At 43.8% G+C, this 18,886-nt stretch overlaps 1 protein-coding gene across 2 annotated transcripts; it reads left to right on the top strand.

The window, feature by feature from the left end:
- Positions 1-22: 22 nt before the first annotated feature.
- Positions 23-18,836, top strand: LOC130405826 (Golgi integral membrane protein 4-like). Of its 2 annotated transcripts, none has more exons than XM_056611075.1 (16): positions 23-725; positions 8,061-8,135; positions 8,864-8,913; positions 9,067-9,120; positions 9,608-9,758; positions 10,979-11,061; positions 11,578-11,661; positions 12,275-12,421; positions 12,870-13,196; positions 13,579-13,886; positions 14,519-14,595; positions 14,714-14,790; positions 15,005-15,235; positions 15,461-15,529; positions 15,649-15,738; positions 17,634-18,836. In XM_056611075.1, the coding sequence occupies exons 1-16, from the start codon at positions 539-541 to the stop codon at positions 17,784-17,786; spliced, it is 2,163 nt and encodes a 720-aa protein (XP_056467050.1). In that variant the 5' UTR covers positions 23-538; the 3' UTR covers positions 17,787-18,836. The 2 variants fall into 2 exon arrangements, with proteins under 2 accessions (XP_056467050.1, XP_056467049.1); XM_056611074.1 differs by having other exon boundaries at positions 14,711-14,790.
- The last annotated feature ends 50 nt before the right edge of the window (positions 18,837-18,886 follow it).

The raw sequence follows: 18,886 nt of genomic DNA, 5'->3' as shown, positions 1-18,886 counted from the left end.
GTCTTTCGCGGTAGGAGGGACTTCCTTCGGGGTAGCAGTTGGCTGGCAGGCAGCTGCTTTGAGGTGACACGTATCTCAAATTAAAGGTGCTATGGAGGCCGTGTCTGAGAGTGGGGACTTTACTTTTTGCTCGTCTTGAGACTTTACCGAATAATTGCACTGAAAGAGCAAACGTCGGATTAAAGAAAACGACATTGCAGGGAAGTCCGCTGCCCCTGAGCCCAATGCGCGACTCAGCGGAATAGGACTTTGACGTGCGTTGGCTGCTCAAGCGAACATATGAACAGCGACTCGCCAACGGTAACTTGTGTGGAAATCGCGTGGATGTGGCTCGCCGTGACAATGTGTAACGTTACACAATCCGATTCCAGCGCCTCGGTGGGATTTTCCTCTGTGCGAACATGCTCCTAATCCGAGGGTGACTTTCTTCTTCGCGTCACACGGAAAGTAAAAAAAAAAGTTGTGGGGAAGTTTTGCGCAGCGTAAACGGAGGGGGTTGTGTGGGGAAGCAGACCGCGGGGAGGGGTGCGGGCTGAACATGGGGAACGGGGTGTGCTCCAGGAGACAGCGGAGGATTTTCCAGTCTCTCCTGCTGATCACCGTGGTGTTCGGGATGATCTACGGGGGCATGATGTCCTACGAGATGCACAAGCAGCTCAAAAGAACCGAGGCGACGGCGCTCAAGTACCAACAACACCAGGAGTCGCTCTCGGCGCAGCTGCAAGGTAAACACACAAGCTGAGTGTGCTTTGCAGTGGTTACTGTATTGGTACAGGAACTGCGACCGCACACGTTATTGTAAGACCGTGTGAGTAAACATCGTGGCAGGCGAGGCTTTATTTCACCCAACTTGACAACCGATGGGTCCAAAGCAATCGTAGAGGTTTGTTCATGGCCTGGTGTAGCGGGTCATATTTTATGCAGTGGTTGCATTGAAGTTGTGTCAACTTGACTCTTGTATAGTTGTCTGTCACCTTTCACCTATAGGTATCCCGTCTAATCTTCTTGCTAAACCAGGTTAAGAAGATGTATTAGCACACTTGGCTTTAGATTTGTACAGCCGTGTATTGGTAAGGTTAGGATTAGTAACCTACTGTGTCGTAGACTCTTTACGTCTTACCTATGTGTGTGTGTGTGTGTGTGTGTGTGTGTGTGTGTGTGTGTGTGTGTGTGTGTGTGTGTGTGTGTGTGTGTGTGTGTGTGTGTGTGTGTGTGTGTGTGTGTGTGTGTGTGTGTGTGTGTGTGTGTGTGTGTGTGTGTGTGTGTGTGTGTGTGCGTGTGTGTGAACGTGTGTTTCATAAGACGTGTAGGTGCATTGTTGTTGTTTTCAAGGTTGCTTTGGGATAGTTATGTTTCAGCCCACATGTCAGCTGTGATATGGAACAGAACATTCAGTCGAACTGTCCTCGGGCACACCCGATATTCTGAAAATCCCCAGGAATGTAATAGGACATTTGTTTCAGCCACTTTGATGACTCACATGACAACAACAAAATGCAAACAAAACGCAATTTCCCTCCCATAGCCAAGGTTTGACTTTACTTCATTATATGGCATCCTTATCTATAGGTGAAATTACAGAGGATGGTTTGTTAAGCGTTAATGAACATGCAATTACTATTGGAATCCCACCAAGATGGTGGGAAGAAAGAAAATCCTGCACTCTCGCCATCATTGTGAAGCAAAGCGTATTGTTAAGCCACATGCCTACTACTTGACTACAGATGAAATAACTGGTATTAGTATCAGTCAAAAATTCAGAGTCATTTGTTTTTAAAAGGCCTTGCCGTTAAATCTACATTCATCAGGGTCTGCCACAAACCCAGCCAACATCCCTGCAATTAAACCCACTCAAGTGCTTTGGATTTCTATTTGCCTTACAACTAGTTAATTCAAAACCATCAGCAGGTGTTCCTTGTAGTTCATCATGGTAAAGCAGGAAAATGTTATTTATCTTAGTCTGTAAAAATAATGTTTCTACACATAGTAAAGTCATACAGTCGAATTAGCTTTTTACTTAAAGGCTAAAGTCTCACGTCAGTGATAAAAGCCAGGTCAATATGTGCAGGGTGATACTTGTCTCTTTAGCCACACACCCTTTTCGTCAAACAGTTTGTTATAGCTGAACTTTTCCCCTGGTTACTGTCCTATTATTGAAGACATTTATCGTCAAGAGAGCTGGCGTCTTTCATGTAAAACTCTGCACACATTTCAAGTGGACCCCAGCTTAACTTGCCGCTCAATAGCACCACTGTGTGCCTCCGCCCATGAGACCTAGTCTACCACGACCGCCGGTACAGTGTTGGGCTCACTCGGTCAGCTCTTGTTTCACCTTTGAACGACTAACTGTATATATTTATGCATACATGTACTTGAGAAGAGGCCGGCTTAGCAAGAACGAAGGCGACTCTTTTCCCAGCGGAGCGTACCCGTTATTGTTCTGAAGTGATAGAAGCGTCGCTCCATCCAAAGCCGTGGGTCATCTGATATCCCCTTCTACTCTGATGGTTGTTGTTGATGGTCGTAGAGTGACCTATATTTAGAGGAGGGTCATAGCTTCGATTGGGCACAGGGCCCTATTGATCCTTGTTTGCCCGCTGCATCCACAAATTGCACTTGAAAAGTGACGCATGCATTCTAAAAACTGTCCACACTGGCATAAAAATGTTCGCATGGACACCCACACACGCACATGCACACACACACACAAACACAAACAAGTTATGTTACCATAAGATCCACTGACCTACTGAACTGAAACATACGTAAACGTCCTTACCACATGTGTTAAACCCATCCAGTTATGGGTTTGCATAACCATATCTTCTTCATCATATTCAAACAAGTTCAACAGGATTTGTTTTCTTGTAAAATCATAAATTTGAGTGTCAAATGAATGTCAAATAATGACATTTGCTTGATTTCCAAACATGGACCACTAATGAAATTCCATGCATGGACCAAAAACAAACAGATCACGTCAAAGTGTCATAACTAAACAGTTTAGGGCCTGTGTGTTTATAACTATTCACAGAGAGACACGTACACCAATTGGGATGCCCAGTAGCAACACAACTATGGAGCGCAGGTTGTGTTGCAAATGGTGGGTTGCTAGTTTTATTCTTGGTTCTTCCTGGCATAAGGGTGGATGTTCCATTAAGAAAGACATAAGCCTTGGCCCTCTGACAAGCCATTGGCACTTTGATGGATCTTGAATGTCAACTTAACTATTCAGCCTTGGTTTTTTGGCATAACTGACAAACCTTTGTTGAAGTGCAGACTTGCTGAAAACCGTGTTCATTAATATCGTAAAAGTAAAAAAAATGGTTGCATTAGAAGGGCCTACTAATGTCATGACCTGCAAATCAATTTTGTTAGAGTCTATTGCAGATGAGCTGGTTGATCTCTTGCATGTTGGATCCCCCGGTGTTGGTGGGTCAATGTGTGCATGCACGGGGGAAATGGACCCACGAAAGCACATTGTGTGATGGTAGCAGGCAGCTAAAAAATGTGCTCTGCAGTCTTATGTGCAGGCTCCAATAATGCAGAGTTCAGGGTCCAGTGTGGAAGATTGTGCCCCCAAGGCCTGCCCAACAAGTGTGTCAGGGAGCTGCGTTTCCCAGCTGTCTCCGGTGAACCGGAGTGGGGTTCCAGCATGAGCACACACAGGTGAGGGCGGGGCCTTGGAGCCCCGCCCTCACCTGTGTGTGCTCATGCTGGCTGTAACCTCAGCAACACCACAGGCCGTGCAGTTGGGCTGCCGTGGGCTGCAGTGAAAGATGTAAGAGGAGTTGAAAGGGCCACAATAAACCACACGGCCATGGGGATTTTTTATGTTTGACTACACTGTCTGGGAACCTAGATTAGAGCCAGAGAAGAGGAGAGCGCTGTGGGACCGACATAGAGATCAGGGACCTCTGGTGGATATCTGCTGGCGAGCATGGCTATATTGACATAAATGGGTCCATCTGAGCTGTAACTCTTGTGTAGTCAGTAGAATAACATGATGTAGACCATTCAAACAAATCTGCGTGATTCCTCGATCAAGAGAGGCTTGCAAGGGGTATTTGGTTAAAGTTATGACGCAATCCTTGCATGATTTCACAAAATTAATCATATCGTCAAAGACAATCAAATTCAGCATCATATTATCAACCAGTTCAAACACATATGGTCAAATGGCCAATTGCCACTGGCTAATTCTGTTTATAGATGCTGATTTTGGTCTCCTCGCATCTCCCCCTACAGACAAACAAAGTCCCAGCACCGTAGGGAACTAGATTCTTGCTTTCTCATTGTTATATTTGAAGGGAATGACCTTTTGACTTTTAAATGTGACCATGTATGTGGCTGCGGCAGCATATATTCAGTCCCTCGAGAAAAATGAGGAGTTTTTTTGTGATTGTTGTGGCCAAAAATCCTTGATTATGCGGCACGTTTTCTTAAAAAATGCGATGAAATATGCGGCATATTTATGCAATGAAATTGCGGGTACTTGCAAAAATTGCGGGAACTTGTGAAAAAATGCGGGAACTTGTGAAAAATGCAGCTTTTCAACGACGTTCACGTCGCGTAATTACGTCACTTCATAACGTTCCCATGGCAACAGGGGAAATTGCTGCTCTTGTGTGAAGTTACCTCAACATTTGCATATTTTGCGCAGAAATCTGCAATTTATGCTGTGAAATTGCGGCATATTTGAAAAAATGCGGCCCCCGCATGAATATGCAGACTTTGGCTGATTATGCGTTGAATTATGCGATTGCATAATCGCGTTTTTCTGGAGCGACTGTATAATATTGTTTTTTATGTATCTTTAGTTTATATACACCACATAATCCCAAGACTTTTCAAGAATACAAACAACAATGGTAGTTACACTTTTCATTGCCTGAAAAATATATACTTCATATATCTCAGACATGTCTATCCAAATGGGGTTGTGATTACTTACAAGAAACTACATTCAGTTAATCCAATGTGATGGGTGTTGGGTCTAATGGATCTACACAGTACTTACTAGTTGTAAATTGTTATTGTTTCTATGTCAAAAAAATATTCTGTAAATTATTGTATTTAAATCACACCGATGCTATGTTGATATAGCAGCGCTTTGCAATCATAAATAATTCACAATTCGATTTCCAAATAACGCAAGAAATGACATAGTGAGCAAAAAGTTACCAAAGAGTGAGTCATATTTTATAAATGTGCACATTTCTGATGACAATCATTTTTAATGATCTCGTTACCAACAGCTTTCTGGCCAAAAGTGTGTGTCCTTTTTCAATTTCAGTTTGAATAAACACACAGTTTATTTTGAGCTAATGTTGTGTTGGTTGAACCCACTTTTTCTCAAAGGACTGCATGGAATAAAGTAAGTACACCCACTGTATGCTGATCAAATCCTGAAGCCTGATTTGGAGGAAAATGGGTCACAGTACTGAAGAAGGATGCTCTTGCAATGCAGCGCCATGTTCAGTGCTCAAAGGCATCCAAACCTGTGCTTTCTATTAGGCTGAACAGAAGTCAAAAGAAGTGAGCAAGGTATTTGAGGACAAATTAGAATCCTAAAAGCCCCACGTATGCATTAGCTATAGGTTTGTCTAATGCCAGGATCAGACTATACAATGAATTTTTCCTATACTATGGTTACCGTGTCAAATTAGTTTAATTATTGTCTCACAACATCTTGCCGTGACTTGGGCTGTAGACAGGGCACACTTCCCCTTTCACAACCCATTGTCAAGTACACCTCAGATTGGGGTGAAATTGTTAACCTCGGAGGGGTCAATATTTTATTCATCCATGTCAGTGTAGGAGTTGTCAAACAATGATAAAAGAAAATCAAGCATGCAAGTTTTTATTTCGAGGGGTCTTTTAGTGTTTGATTTACCCACATCGGAAGCTTTTGACCGTGTAACCCCAAACGGGAAACGATAGCCAAATCTGACGTCCAGATTTTCGTAATCGTCCACAATGCTAAAAGATTTTCTGCAACCACATTAAAACAACATTTTGAAATCTGGCTAAATTCATGTATTCTGATCCTGGCATTAGGGACTTCAAAATCCATATGGGTGTACCTGTAGCAGCAAAAGCTGTGAATAATTGCTGTAGCACAGCTTTTGATGGCACACCTTAAACTTGTTGGTGGATCAAGGGAATTTTTACAGTGTCAGTGTTGTAATAGTCCTAATTATTTATCCTAATAATACATATAAAAATGATATATTGTCTTTGAGGCGTTTGTTTTGCTCTTTGTGACAGTTGAGTGCTTTAGGGATATTATCAGTCTAAAAGCTAATGATTTAGTGAGAGCGCCCAAACCAGAAACCTCTAGGTTCACCAAGGTGGCCAAATCCAATATGGCTGCTGCCCGAATAAGGTTTAATCTACAACTTTTGAACCAGATGAGCTAGAAAGCCTAACTTTGTGTCTAGTTGAATACTTTTTGATCATTAGATGCACACTGAAATGATTATCTTTAAGAATGGGTGTGCCTAATTTGCATATTTCCAGATGGCGTCTACCCGAAAACCACTTTGGACTTTTGGTAAACTCTGTGCCTATTTTATGTATTTTGAGCATTAGAAAAACATTGAATGATTTAAATAATGCTGACAAATTAATATCCAACAAGCTTGAGGCAATGCATGTCAAATCAATGTCTTATTGAATTACCATGCTGTACTTCCAATACTGGAAGAGCTTCTAAAGTTATAACTGTTATACCAAGTTGTTGTCCATCTGTCTCTTGGACTTTTTCTTGTCCTCATGCTTAGCCTTAGCTAAACATGGGAAAGCTTGAGAGAGAGTCAGTTAACAAGGGAAATCCTGAGAGACAGTGAGTTAAAGTCTGCAAGGAAAAGCCTGAGAGACAGTGAGTTAAAGTCAGCAAGGGAAAGTCTGAGAGAGGGTGAGTTAAAGTTAATAAGGGGAGGCCTGTGAGAGGGTGAGTCAAACTGGGACCCTTGAGAGAGTGAGGTAATGGAGGACAGCCTGAGAGAGTAAATGACATGATGACTGAGAGGGAGGAAGAAGGTCAAAGGTTTAGCAGCATTTGGAGATGAGATAGCTCAATCTTACTGGGCCACGTTCATTTATTTTCTATTTTTATGTCAAATGTTGTCTGTTTCCCTGTTCTGTTTCTCTGTTCAGTGTTTGTTGTTTGCTTAAACTATATATTTGGTGTTTCTTGGAACACCAAAAATCTAGGCCTGTAGCTAACTGCTCATTACACGTACTAATGTTGCTACTATATTATTTCAAACACTGAAATACTCTTCGATTTACAATTTTACATCACTCTTGGATCAACTAGGTGCCTTGGGTTTAAAACCCCGCCAAATGATGCATATCATCTGCAAAAAGCAGTTTAATGCTAAAACGCTGCATTACTGGAATCCTGAGGCACTATGCTGGGATGTGCAACAACTTTTATTGTGCTTAGCAGTTCAACAAAACTGGGAAATTAACAAAACCAAGGGTGTTGTCGGGAAGCCATAATGGTGGTTATTGGATGAGCGAGGAGGAGAAAATAGTGTCTCTTTCCTGAGGGACGAGAAGCACTTAGGAGTGTACTGATTCAAAGCAATATTGTGGAGTTTTGTCACGTGCCATATCCATGACTGATGAGCCTGCCAGCTCCGAGACAATCCAGAAAGTGTATCGAATTGATGTTGCCCTCCTGCTGGGTACCTGTGGGGGTTGGTATCCTGATGAAGCCGCGCAGTTCTTTGTGATAAATGCCTCCCATATGGCCCATGAGGGGGCTAAAACGAACCAATCTGAAGTTATTTGTAGGTCCTGGTCCAATGCCTGGGTCTGGTGTGGAATACCACAACTTTCTGCCACTAAACAAATATTGAGCTGCTCCATCATTTCTGACACACATTTCCTTTGCCTTCGACTGCAGCTCTGGTTTGTCGATTGCAAAATGGAGCACGGTGCTGAAACACACTATGCTGTGTGTTTCTGTTTTCTTTCCACCGCATTGTTTTGAATCTTGTTTCTTTTATTTATTTTTCTTCATTCTTTTGTTTCCGTCCGTCACTCAGTGGTGTACGAGCATCGCTCCCGGTTGGAGAAGTCTCTGCAGAAGGAGCGGGTGGAACACAAGAAGGCAAAAGAAGGTAACCCTGAATGAACCAAAACATGACACAAAGGGATGGATCCACTACCCAGCTACCATATTTTTATTCAAATATTTCTCATTTGGGAAAACGTCCAAAAATATATTAATTTACTTCTCAAGGTCAGTAAATAAATTCAGTCTGAGTATTGTAGGGGTGTGGCAGTCTGGTTTTTTCCGATGCTCAATGCAAACCTTGATAACCCTTAATTACATCATCAGCAGTAAAAGACTGAATTCTGCCATCACTTTAGGGAGGGAAATGCACGGGAAGCTCATAGAGGCATGTATGCATGTATGCAGGAACTCAATCATTTTAATAATAATGTTAATGGAAGACCACAAAGGATGATGGAGTATATAGGCTCTTCTACCCACCAGGCAACTTTTAAAGTCAAGGCCGACTTTGGCAGTACACACGACACGGCTGTTCCCGATCAGTCTTGCCTTGCCGCCGGTCCACACTAGGCGACTGGGAACATGCAGGGGTACACACATGAATGAATTGACCTTATCTCACGTAAATAGATCCACAACGTCCATTTCAGTCTAGTGTAAGCTGCAGTATACAATATTGTTGTTTAATATTTCATGATGCTTTTGTCCGACGAGTCCATAAGCTAATTTGTTTTTCTTTGATAAAAAATATTTTTAAAAAAAAAGAACCGCAGTTTTCTTACACCCCTGACTATTAGTATTTATCCTTTGTTTAAATATGTTTATTTACAGATTACCTGGTGTACAAGCTTGAATCCCAGCAGTCACTGAACAAAGACAAGGTAGCTATTTCAAGTAAACGCCTCCAATATGTTTTCCCGCTCTCAATTCTATTCCCCTGCCGACTAGATGTCCACAGCTATTCTCACCTTTGCAATGTGATCTTTGATGTCTTGTCTTGAAATGTTCTGACTTTGGTTTGGATGATCAAACAGCAAGACGCCAACAGCAGATTCAACTCTCTACATGTGCAGCACCAGATGCTTAAGGTATTGTATGTTTGCTTTAGCTTTCTGCTAAATCTTAAATACATTGCTTTTTTTTACTTTGCCTTTGTTTTCTCTTACTACTTTATTTTATCATTTCATTTTATTGTATGACTATGTTTCTATGTGAGGCACTTTGAGTCTGTCTCCTGTATGAAAGGTGCTAGATAAATAAAGTTGCCTTGCCCTGCCTTGCCTATTAACAGGACCTTTTGGTTTTGATTAAAAAAACGAATCCACTCCCGTCACTCTGGCACCAATACAATTACACCCTACTTTGTCCACCTTTTGCGTCTGCTTGCAAAAGCGACACACCATTCCTTACTCTTCCTCATCCCTGTACTAAAGCCAAAGAGTATTTCCAATATGTTGCAAGTCTCCAGTGAGACTAGACATTTCAGAACAGAACACACGGAGCAATTGACTTGAACTAAGGTGGATGGACAGATGGATGATTGATTGACGGTGGCGGTGTTGACTGTGGCTGTAGAACCAGCACGAGGACCTGAAGAAGCAGTACTACGAGCTCCACGAGCAGCACCAGGCCCAGGGAGAGGACCATGGCCGGGCCCTGGGGGAGCACCAGGAGCGCTTCCAGAAGCTGCAGCACACCAAAGAGACAGAGGTCGCCCAACTTAAAGGTACCGGCAGCGCTTTGCGTTGAATAGGAAAAGAAGAGTAGAATACAGAAGAACACGCGTCACATAAAACAAATGCAGACATGCGTCGCATGAACCTATTGAGGTCAAATATTTTGTTTGATTTGGCCGTTAATCAGTCGGATTTTATTAACCTGTTTCAAGGGAGTCCTTCGCTGTGGTCCCCTAGCTTGCATGCACACTGTAGAGCTGTAGGCCGTGGTCCAAACAGCTTAAATGCCCCTTACTGAGGCATCATTGGGAGGGAGACTTCAAGTCATGCATCAAATGTTTACAAAAGAGGCTGACTTTTGAGGTGCCGATGACAAGGGAGGTTTTGAACATATAATAGATTTGTAGATGATTTTGTGAACAAATTTTAGTTGAATTGAGTTTTGGACTACTACTAAAACCACAAACAAAGCCACCATAGGAGACTTCTTTGCTAGATATCGTAGCAGAAGGCCGTTGCCTTCCGTTTGGGACACACCCTTTTTATTCAGCTCTAGGCGTGCCTCTGCTCTCGTCCCACCAACCTATTGCCAGTTTTTACACTGTCCACCACCTTCATAGCAAAGTAGTTCATTCCGTTTTTAGTGCTATATAGATTGTAACCATATAAACCTCAAGTTTTGGACTACTACTAAAACCACAAACAAAGCCACCATAGGAGACTTCCTTGCTAGATATCGTAGCAGAAGGCCGTTGCCTTCCGTTTGGGACACACCCTTTTTTATTCAGCTCTAGGCGTGCCTCTGCTCTCGTCCCACCAACCTATTGCCAGTTTTTACACTGTCCACCACCTTCATAGCAAAGTAGTTCATTCCGTTTTTAGTGCTATATAGATTGTAACCATATAAACCTCAATTGAGTCGATTTATAGGTTGTAATCTGACTGCTCGGATAAAGCTTGACAGACAAATAATAATGAAAGATAGTGTCAGATGCTTGTGCTGCATCATTAATGACGCATGTCCCCATCTTCTGGTTGTATTGGATACTGCAGCACTCTGAGTATTGTGATGAGTAGCAGAGAGTAGATAATGATTAAGCCTGTATTCTATCAAATGTAATTAATCAAATAAGACCATCATGAATTCAAGTTAATGAACTGTACAGGGAACATAAAACCTCCTTATGTTTCTTTTATGCAAACGAAAGTGGGAGGGTGTTGAACTGTTGAAATTAAATCTATTTCCATGTAAATTCTTCTCTGGGTACAGATAGCGCGTTCAACCTTAGAGAGGAGAACAGACAGTTAAGGAAAACACACCAGGATGTTCACATGCAGCTCCAAGACGCCAGGGTGAGGAACAATATCCTTTCTGTTGACCCTGTCTGTTACATTTTACTGTTGCCTTTTAAATTGCGTTGCCTAACTCAAAGAACATGTGAAGCTGCTTTTGAAGTATTTCTGTCCATTGCCATTACAGCCCTCCCGAGCAGGGCGGGAGGGTGTGGGAGGGGAGGTTCTGATGTGGTTTTGGGGAGCTGTTCTTTTCATGGCCTGTCTGAGAGCGGTCGGTTAGGAGGTGCCATCTATTCCAGCTGTGAAGCCCTTTGCGACTGTAATTATTATGATAGCTTTTATGTTCAAATTGCCTTTTAAAATTATTTACATTATAGGTCTCTCTCTATAAATGCTCTGGCACACATTCAGTTCACGTAGAGTTTTCCCAGTTTACAGTGTCAACCATTTTGTTATTTATGCTCACTTTGGAGTTGTATAAATCACCCCCTTGGAATAGAACAGCATGCAGTGCATCCTTCCTGTTTGTGTGTGTCCTGTGTCTCACTTCTCCATTTGTCACTCGGTGTCTAGATTAAGCATCAGGACCTGAAGGCTCAACACGACCAGCTTGCACTGACACTAGAAGACCACAAGAGTGCGCTGGCTGCTGCTCAGGTAATAAGTTACCTGAGCAAAGTGTTGAATTATTCAACCTTGATTATTGACGAAGGCAAGAGGAACAGTCTTTTCTCTCAAGAAGATGTAGGAGGTATTTTTCTTATTGTGGCCCCAAGTGCATTGTGCAACCAAATGAGCCTTATAATTCTAATGTAATTATATTGTGGTAATGGAAGAGCTACCAGTGCAGTAGTGTTGCTGTAGCAGGGGGGTGTAATGGGTTGTCGGGTGCACGCCACTAATCTAAATGAACCCACCCACCCCACATGTATCCTTCATCTGAGCATTCAGTGGGCTAATTAATTGATGAGTGACAGGTCCAAAGAAGAGGTCAGGCCAGCCATGAGGCCATTAGCTTTGTAATGATGCCATTTTGATGCATCTTTTTCCGAAAGATGCCCATGCCATTAGGTTAAAATTCACCCATAAATGTGCCTTTATTTTCATAGCAGTTTCTTCAATGTCCAGTTTTATTTGCTCCCAGTTCTGTTTTCGGTCCTTATGATATCATTTAATGAATTTCTAATCACTAGTATCCATCAAACAATGTAATGTGTTCATGCTTCACGGCACACATAATAAATCCAACTTATGTTTTGGCCCCTCCCAGATGCAGGTGGATCAGTACAAACAGCTGAGCCAGGTGCAACAAGACCACAACATCGTGCCTGTTGCCGTGGCAGCAAAAGAGCAGGTGCAGGAAGCCCCACCCCCGAAGGATGAGGCCGTCGCTGATGGAGGAGCCACAAAGTCCAAGGTGGGTCCACGTCTGTGCCCATCGACTCTATGCATATATTGAGGAGTTCTGCTCATGACATTTGTTGTAATAACAAGATAAACAGTTGGGAGTATCATCGCTATCTTTGTATTTTCTATAAACACGATGTGCTGGGGAGTCGGTAATAGGTGTTTTTTATACTAAGATGTCAACACTCCATTGTAGATAATCCAAAAGGGGACTTGGTTTGACATGTGAGCCGCATAGATAACCCAATAGACCATAGTGCATGAACCCCCAAGAGACTGATATAAGGGTTATTCTTTGGTGTAAAATAGATTGTGTTCTATTCACTACCGCGCACACTGCTTGCACATTGGGATTCTCTCGATTTGAAATCCCCACAGGTCAAGTGAATGGAGAGCAAAACAATTCTAATCCTTCTCCCTCTCTCTCCTGCTCCCTGTCCTCCCCCACCTCCTCACAGGTGGAGCAGCAGGAGGCGGTCCTCCACCACGACCCCCAGCTCTCCCACCACACGCAGGCCCCCCCGGGGGGGAAGGGGGAACAGAAGGAGCAGCAGCAGGGGGAGGAGGAGGAGGAGCAGCAGGAGGAGGTGGTGGAGGACGGCGAGGGCGAGGCGGAGCGCAGGAGGGAGCTGGCGGAGGAGGAGATGGCCCAGGCCGGCCAGCCCCAGCGGCTGGTGGAAGAGGACCCGGACCAGCCCCAGGAGGAGGACATGGGGGGGGAGGAGCCGGACCACGAGCTGCCCGACGAGAACGCCCTGGACCGCCAGCGACGCCAGCCGCCAGGGGTCAGAGATGAACCAGGGTCGCTTCTCTAGAGCTGTGGTCGCATGGCCTGCACACACTGTTGATTTGAATGGGATTTTGTTCAATTCTTTCCGCCATTTTACTCACAGAAATGTCCACAAAGCAGCATTCAGCATGTTCATAGCATTAGTTAGGTTAGTAATTAGGTAATTACAGTTTAAGATTATTTTTTAACTGTAATCTGACAAAAGCACCTCTTCCTTGATTAATTGCGACCCACTTTTGGGTTGCACTCAATACATTAATTACTAAATTTCTCTAACTCAACAGGTTAAATATAACATACATTAGATTGAATTTCCTCATGGATGAACAGAAGAAGATTTTTTTAAGTCATTTACATCCATATGTATCTGCTGGCAGGGTCCCCAGGCAGAGCTCCACCAGGAGGCCCAGCTCCACCAGGAGGCCCAGCTGCGCCAGGAGGCCCAGCTGCGCCAGGAGGAGCACGTGAAGTCTCCATACGAGCAGCAGCAGGACCGGCAGCGTGAGGACGCTCAGAGGGCTCTGGCACACAGGCAGCTCCAGCAGGGCCAGGAGGCCATGCAGGCCAAGATGCAGAGGAACCAGAAGGAGAGGGAGCAGAGGTTGAAGGAGCAGCAGGAGCAGGAGGAGAGACATCACAGAGACGCCGACAGACGGGAGAAGCTGCTGAGAGAGCAGCAGATCAGGTCAGGGCTCCGTCGGTTTCTCTGTCTCTGACCCGCTCTGTTTCTGCCTCTCTCCGTCTCTATCTCTCTCTCTCTAACTGTCTCTCCCTCTTTTGACTCTGTCGCTCTTTCTCTGTCTCTCTCTCTCTCTCTCTGCCTCTCTATCTATCTTTGATTAGGGAATCGAACTGATAGAACACTAGACCTTTTGGTAATAACTGGATTTATTTCTCATAAAACCGTAAAGCACAGGTGATGTCTCACTGCGAGACTCTTACTATAATACTATTAATAACGTTGTAAGGTGGCCAGTGTGTAAACAAAGTCTGCATTTATGAAAGGCTTACTCAATATATCCCTATATTGTCAACCCCCATGGTTCAAATAGACACATACCACTATCTGTAGGATCCGGATACATTTGTATAAATCAATACACATTTCAGAGTTTAAGCTAAACCCCAAAGTCAAGTCGGTACACAATTAACCCAATTTCATTCGATTGATAGGTCAGGCCAGCAATCATATATTATGAATGATCATTTTATTTATTTGTGATTTGACTTGACATGACATGTAGAACGATGCAGTTGAGGGCAAAGCATTAAAAATGCAAAACAAACTCAGGATGTATTCCTCTGTCCCATCCTCAGGCAAAAGAACGAGTACGAGAACATGGGGAATGACATTGTCCACGTAGGAGAGGACCCTCGCCACGACGATGAGGATGGTGAGGCATACACCACTTCTTCAGGAGGGGAACCACGTTGACCCCACGTTGCACTCACATAGACAAATACACTCCCCAAGACCTTCAGGTTCTGACCATGTGTTGCATCTTCCAGCAGAGGGAGACGCGCATACTATGCACGATGTCGAGGAGGAAGAGAAGGAAGGCGATCATAGAGTGCCCCCACACCACCAGGTATCCATCCATCCATCCATCCACTCTGCTCATTCACTCATCCACCGTTCACCACCATTCCTCACCTCATCTGCGTGCTGTTCCAGGCCGTTATTTGATCACAACATGCGTATGAAGTCATGTACATAGGTTAGAAAAATAACAGAACTTAAGGTTTTCCCCTTTTGGACCTAACCAATTTAAACTGGTTGCTATTCCTCTGCCCGGCCTGCAGGGGGCAGCGGAGGGTGATCTGGACCCCGAGGAAGACCCCAACAACCAGGGAGAGGACGAGTTCGAGGAGGCGGAGGATCAGCGGCCGCAGCACAGGGTGGTGCCCGCGGCGGAGACGGCGGCGGAGGGGGAGGAGGAGGAGGTGGTGGGGGATGAGGAGCCAGTCGCTCAAGCCAAGCATGCGGACCCCCATGCCCGCCCTAATCAACGGGCCGTGGGGGAGGAGTTGGGGGTGAGCATGGAAGACGGATGGGGATGAGCAGACACTGTACTCAAAGGAGCCACTGAGAGGTCAATGGAAGGGAGCCAAGCTTATTGATCGGGGAGAAGTTGATGGACGTGGTGATGAGGCTGGCTGGAGAGAAGTAGACGTCTAATAGACGGTGTGTGTGTGTGTGTGTGTGTGTGTGTGTGTGTGTGTGTGGGTGGGCGTGGGGTTGTTTGGGTGTGTGCTTAGATTGCTGGAAACCCAGATCAACAGGAAGATAACTTGGATGATCAGTACCAGGAAGAAGGAGAGGATGAGGTAACACAGACACACGCATACATTTTAAACCAATGTTTAAATGTATGACATAATGAGTTGAAGGATTGTGTTAAGGAGAAGAAAAGGCCAATGGCGTTGTCTGTCTTCCCGTTGTGAAGGTGCAGGAGGATTTGGGGGGCCGCAGGAAGCGAGAGGAGGAGGTGGAGGCGGAAGGAGAGGATCCCTACAATGAGGAGAACCTGGAACAGGTGTGTTCTGCGGCCTGAAGCTGTGTTCTGCAGGACGTGTTTGACGTAGACCTCTGACAGATCACATGTTGTTTCTTGCATTACGTCTTGTGGAGCCCACTTTATCATCTAATGCATTGGTTCTCAAACTATGGTACGCATCACGATGCGCTATCAAGTGGTACGCAGAAGAAAAAAAAAGAAAATCGTTAGATTAAAAACAATACTATTAAAATACTAGTACGAATCAGTGGAGGCTCTGGTTCTCCAGTTCAGTAATGTTTGTTTCCCCTCGGTAAAAGGACATTAATAATAAATGAAATTTATATAGCGCTTAATATGGTACTCTAAGACGCTTTGAGTACCCCCTATCGCCTATTGACAATTACTTCAGGGAGGACGTTCCTCCCTCAGCCTCCATCGACTCCCATTCATTTCCCCGAAAGTGTTGGCGGCCGGTGAATAACATGGGGTTCAATAGGAGAGAGGAGAAAAGTCCTCCTCTGAGTGGTTGTGACTAGCTAAGGGATCTGGATCCCGCCTACGTCAGTTCATAGCGCATGGCTGCGCTATGAACCAATACGCAGGAGCCCTGGCTGTGGAGCAGCCTGGATGGAGGGGTTATCCCCTCAAGTCTATGCTACGACAACCAACAAACCCGCTCATTCGTATGCCTCGTATCCACCGAGCGGTGCGCTGCTGTTCGTTGCGGTACAGTGCGGCTCTGTTCAGTTATGTTGGCGTTTCCGTAGCCCGCGGCAGGGCTGTGGAACTCGTGGCCGAGCTGCCCGCGGCCGAGCTGCGGAGCCCGCGAGTAGGATTGACTTTATCTAAATAATGTTCTTCTTGTTCTTTTAATTGTTTGCTACTCTGACCATTCGGTTTGATATTGTGGAAAGGATGTTAGTGAATGATTCAGAGCATGATGCATTGTAAATGACATCACTTTTGGTCTTGTGTCTTCATTTTTCTTAAAACAATTGTAGCTGAAAATAAACATAGCCAAATTATAACCAATAGCTTCAGTCATTGAGGGCAAAAATAGGCCCAATGCTAGGACCAGATTTTTTTATTTAGTTTTACAAATCAAGAGTAGGCTTGATTTGACTAATTGGCTTGCATCCTTTCCTTCTGCCCTTGTAGTCCAAGACATGCTGCCCACCAGCTTTCAAAGTATAATGCTGCCACTGATGGATTTGTATCAATTCACATTATTATCCCTCCCTGCTACTTTGTAGATCCCCAAAACACCCGCAAACAACTTGAGTCTCACATACTTATGCCACCATACGCCACTAACAATGCAAGCAGGCCAATGGCAACCAAGCACGCAGTCCTTCCTCCCTCACTTTAAAAACCACCAGCCGCCACTGTACAAATGGAAATACATTTACCATGAGAACATGTTCTCACTTGCTGTTTGTGTATGTGTTTCCTAGTCTCTGTTCTAGTGGAACCACTTTGTACAGCTGATAACAGCTAACGATACGTAATATTATTTTTAAGAATAAATGTGCCTCCTGCTTGAGAGGGGCCTACGCTACTGTATGTTGTTATATTTTATAACATCTGTCATAATGGTTGTACTTGGAAGGACTAATATTTTCTGTGGTGGTATGCAGTATAAAAAGTTTGAGAACCACTGATCTGATGTCTTTCCTAAGTCGCTTCCATTTAACCTTTCTCCCTTTTTCCATTGATTCATGGCTTGCCCTCTGTCGATCAGCTAATAAGCTAATGTGTTAGTGTAACTTTGCTATGTGATATGGCCGGATGGGCCAGCTCCAACTCGCTCCACTTAACACTGCTAAGAGCTCTGTGGTGGTCCAGTCACTTGGAACACTTAGCAGTCTCCTAATACCATTCACGTATAGTTCCCAGTCTGAACTCAACGTGATCTCTGTGTTTTCCCTTAGGAGGAAGCAAAAGACCTGGACAACGCTCCAAAAGAAGAAAATCATAGGAAAGAAAAGGAGAATAACGAGGAGAATTACGAAGAGGAGGAGGAGGAGGTGGACGACGAAGTCATGGGACAGAACAAGGGAACCAATCGGAGGGCGGAAATGTAAAAACACACATTGACCAATCGCTGCACCCTATCCCCATCCTATATTTGACCTACCGTTCTTGTATTCCCAAACAGAGTCAAAACTTCCTCAGGATAATGGGATTGTTTCTGTCTGGAAATTAATCATATTCCCAACCATATGGGCAAGGGAACTGAACTTTTACCCTGGGAATGGACCGAATGAGTTCTGATAGAACTCAGACAAGTTGTTTAAAATTGTTTCTATTTCTTTGTCTTGTGTGTCTTTATGAGTGTTTCACTGATTCCATTTTATCTAGCTGTTGCTTGTTACTGAAGATAGCTGAAACGAATGTCATTTTTTTAAGAGATGGAGTATGTGTGGAGCTAATATAGATATTCCCATTCGGGCCTTTTATACATTTGTATTTAGAAAGTTTGTTCGTAAATTCACTAAGTCTTTAGTTCTTTGTGATTCATGTTTTGACCAGCATTCCAATGGATTAACGATTGTTCTGTTATTTATTGATTGTGACAATTTTGACAATCATGAAATGTGTAACATTTCAGAATTTAGTTTGTAAGTTGAGTTTTGGCTTGTGCTGAGACATCAACTGGTCGGTGATTACTGGGCCGGACGTCACTGAGAAAGCCAATCAAACAGAGAGTTCAACCCAAGACACATTTGCTGTGATGGGTCCCCACTTAAACGTGCCTTTATGACGTTGGAAACAACCCAAATGAGTTGTTTCCATGTATTTGTCCTTATGTTTCATGTTTGTATTCGTCCAATTTAATTCAAGAAGAGACCAGTTTATACCAGCACACATTGAAGCAATTTCATATTATCTTATCACTAAATCATCGTCATTTTGTATGGAGGGATATCTGGTTCTCAAAATTAAATCATAAACTGTTTCACTACAAAATGTGTCTACTGTGCAAAGTGTAGTAAAGCAAGTACTTAGCAATTTGTATATCAGTTTTTCACTTGTTTAATAAGAAAAAAGTGTTTGTATTAAAAACGTACCTCATAAAAGTGGTATGAGCATTAAATAAATGTGGAAAACGGTATCAAGTTTATTGTTCTATTTGTTCTCCTGTTGAATACTTGGGATGGGTAGATTAATCCATCAGTATTCA

This window comes from Gadus chalcogrammus, chromosome 16 (assembly GCF_026213295.1).
Source record: "Gadus chalcogrammus isolate NIFS_2021 chromosome 16, NIFS_Gcha_1.0, whole genome shotgun sequence".
Taxonomy (NCBI): Eukaryota; Metazoa; Chordata; class Actinopteri; order Gadiformes; family Gadidae; genus Gadus; species Gadus chalcogrammus.
The sequence above is the reverse complement of the archived record's forward strand: the minus strand, read 5'-3'. Positions and strand labels throughout refer to the sequence as shown.

What these genes read in the sequence shown, in the direction of transcription:
- LOC130405826 (XM_056611074.1), top strand. Translation starts at nt 539, where the DNA reads ATGGGGAACGGGGTGTGCTCCAGGAGACAGCGGAGGATTTTCCAGTCT. An exon ending in GAGTGCCCCCACACCACCAG is followed by an intron (nt 14,791 to 15,004) that starts GTATCCATCCAT and finishes CCCGGCCTGCAG; the next exon opens with GGGGCAGCGGAGGGTGATCT. An exon ending in ATGAGGAGAACCTGGAACAG is followed by an intron (nt 15,739 to 17,633) that starts GTGTGTTCTGCG and finishes GTTTTCCCTTAG; the next exon opens with GAGGAAGCAAAAGACCTGGA.